This window comes from Triticum dicoccoides, chromosome 5B (assembly GCF_002162155.2).
Source record: "Triticum dicoccoides isolate Atlit2015 ecotype Zavitan chromosome 5B, WEW_v2.0, whole genome shotgun sequence".
NCBI classification, from domain to species: Eukaryota; Viridiplantae; Streptophyta; class Magnoliopsida; order Poales; family Poaceae; genus Triticum; species Triticum dicoccoides.
In genome coordinates this window covers 589,607,965-589,610,820 of record NC_041389.1, presented here as the reverse complement: position 1 = coordinate 589,610,820, position 2,856 = coordinate 589,607,965, and the positions used below count along the sequence as shown (strand labels likewise).

Here is a 2,856-nt window from a genome sequence, read left to right as displayed (position 1 = left end):
TGGAACACGCTACAGCCGGCTGACTAGGTACTACTATACTTGCTCTCAGGCTGTAGCCGGAAATGGCCGTGGGTCCTCCGTCTCCCTTCCCGGCAATTCGAGGGCAAGGAAGAAGAAAGGGTACCATGCATACCAGAAGAACCAATTTGTCCTCGCGAGGTGGATGTGACTTCTGATTCTCCGCCTCACGAAACAAACAACGGTGAACTCGAGAGGTGAGCTCACTTTCCGCTGAATTTAAACCCTCTGGAAGAAAAATTGCCCCCAGCTAGGTAGCTAGCTGAACGAAGAGCCAAAGAGACACACACATACACACATCCCCTGCCTTCTGTTTGCATGGCCTCTGTTTTCGTGTGAACTCGACACAGCCAGCCACACGTCGCACGCGGTTTGCTTGGCCTCCATCTGTTCATGCATCCTCTATGTCACCCACCACCGTCTGAGGCCACGCGGGCGACACATCATCCACCCCGCTCGCTTTAACACCTCCTCCCGTCCCGATCAGTGATCGCCTCAGCGTTACGTGCGCGCCTAATCACGCCCTCCTGATGACGCTCCTCGACGCAATCCCGTCCGTACCCATCAACCGTGTCTTTTCGCCCCATCTTTACATAGACAGAACAATAAATAATACACGAGAAAGCATGGCTGCATAATCACTCTCCCTCCTGGGGACACAGACGCAGGCATTGCAAAAAAGTAAAGCTGGTGAGGATAATGAAGCCCAGCACAACTCCATCAGATCAGAGTGCAGCATACATAGTAATACATAATTTAAAGTGACAAGATGTCACAGCAGCACATACTAATAATTTGATAAAAGTGGGGTGCTGACAATGAGACGACGGACACTGATGATCGATCTCGGATCCTCCTTAGTTTCTAGTAGTAGTAGTATACGTAGTACCGCATGAATGCATTTGGGTATGTATTTTATTCTGGCTTCTACTAATCACAGGGGAAATAAACAGTGAGGGTGTGGAGAGTAGGTGTATATGTGGCGCGTGTATATGTACGCGAAGAGCTTATCATCGTATCTGTACGGTGCTTATACGGGACGGCCGAATTAATGGCGGCAGCGTAGCAACGCGACGGAGGTGGTGGGAACGGGGACGGAGTACTGTACGACGTACTAATTGATCGATCACATGATGGCGCAGGCGTAGGAGGGGTCCTCCTCGCAGACGATCTTGTAGCCGCCGCACGGGTACGCCGGCTGCTGCGGGTACGGCGGGTACTGCGGGTAGATGTTGAACTGGGGCGGCTCGGGCGCCGGCGCCGGCGCGGGCTCTTGCTTGCAGGAGCAGCAGTGGCAGCCGCCGTGGCCGTGGTGGCAGCAGCAGTCCGATGGCCACGCCGGGTACGGGTAGGGGTACGGCCACGGGTACGGTATCTCCACGACCTTGGGCGGCGGGGGCGCGGGCTCCTCCTTCTTGGGCGGGGGCGCAGGCTCCTCCTTCGGCGGCTCCTCCTTTGGCGGCTCCTCCTTGGGCGGCTCCGGTGCCGGCTCGGGGCACTTGGGCTCCTCGACGACCGCTGGCGGCGGCGGCACCACGACCTCCGGCTCCGGCGGCGGGGGCGCGGGCGCCTCTTTCTTGGGCTCCTCCGGCGGCGGCGGCGGCGGCGGCTCGACGATCTCGATCTCCTTGATGATCTTGCAGGCCTTGCAGCAGAGCTTGTCGGAGAGCTTGTCCGCGTCGAAGGGGCCCTTCACGATCACCTTGTTGTTCTTCTCATCGTACTCGATGTCGTCGATGACGAACTCGCCCTTCTCTGCACGCCAAGAACACCATCAGGCTCAAAACTAACGCCGACACGAACAGCTTCTGATCGGAGGAGAGAGGACGCGCGAGCGAAGCACGCACCTCTGATCCTGTCGAGCACCCTCTCGATCTTGCGGTGGCAGCGGGCGCAATCCAGGTCCACCTTGATGATGATGGTCGGCATCTGCACTCCACACACACACGCACACCTCTCAGAATTCCAGCCAAAATTTTCCACATCCACCTCTTCCTTCGCAGAACAGAGTTGTAGAAAATGAAACAGAGGCGCATCAATTTCACGCGAGCAGAGCAAGAGAGGGGACCGATCGAAGAAAGGGTAGTTCGAAGCGTAGAACACACTCCAAAAAGAAACGGAATTAATTGGTGAAAGCACACGCTTCCGCCATCAACAAGGTTCGGCATGGCACAATCAAATCAACCAATCATCCACACGCAGTCCTAAATCAAATGCATGCTTCTGATTGCGAGAGAGATGGAGAGATAACGATGTGCATCACCTTGATTGAGTCTCCTCCTCCCTGCAATGCGAGGAGGCGGGGAAGGGCCGAGAAGGAGCGGCGGTGGAGTGAGGGAATTGGATGCGGGGAGGGGGAGGGGGAGGCGGTGTGGATGAATACGCACCTATATATGCGTCCGTCACCTGGCTCATCCGGAGGGGAGGAGACTTGCCGGTGGGAGGAAGAAGCCGGGCAGAAGAAGCTAGAAGCTGAAAAGGGGCGTGGAAAGGCAGCGGCACACACAACACGGCCCGCCCAACGCTTGGCCTTGTTGGCTCGCACCGTCGACCACACCCGCCCGGGGGAGGCCGTCGCTGTCGTCGCTGTTAGTCGGCGTTCTCCCCGAGGATGATCACCGCACAGAAAGCTCCCTGCATTTTTCACAATGCACAGTAAATCTACTGGTGGCGGCAGAGCAAGCTGGATGTGACACTGAGTGATCAGTTTGTAGTGTTCTCGCACTGTGAGGAAGGCAGGTGGCGCGCTGGCATTGGCGCATGCGCGAGCCAGAGCCCATGGAACCACCCGACCGGTTCGGTGACTGTGGGAGGGGTCGGAGCTTTTGCTTAACCCTG

The 2,856-nt window shown here is 57.0% G+C and overlaps 1 protein-coding gene across 1 annotated transcript; it reads right to left on the bottom strand.

Moving 5' to 3' along the window:
• Positions 1-1,000: 1,000 nt before the first annotated feature.
• LOC119311842 (protein PYRICULARIA ORYZAE RESISTANCE 21-like) lies at positions 1,001-2,415 on the bottom strand. The gene is made up of 3 exons (XM_037587554.1): positions 2,282-2,415; positions 1,866-1,947; positions 1,001-1,773 (listed from the first exon to the last, which is right to left on the bottom strand). The coding sequence occupies exons 2-3, from the start codon at positions 1,945-1,947 to the stop codon at positions 1,145-1,147; spliced, it is 711 nt and encodes a 236-aa protein (XP_037443451.1). The 5' UTR covers positions 2,282-2,415; the 3' UTR covers positions 1,001-1,144.
• Between the last annotated feature and the right edge of the window lie 441 nt (positions 2,416-2,856).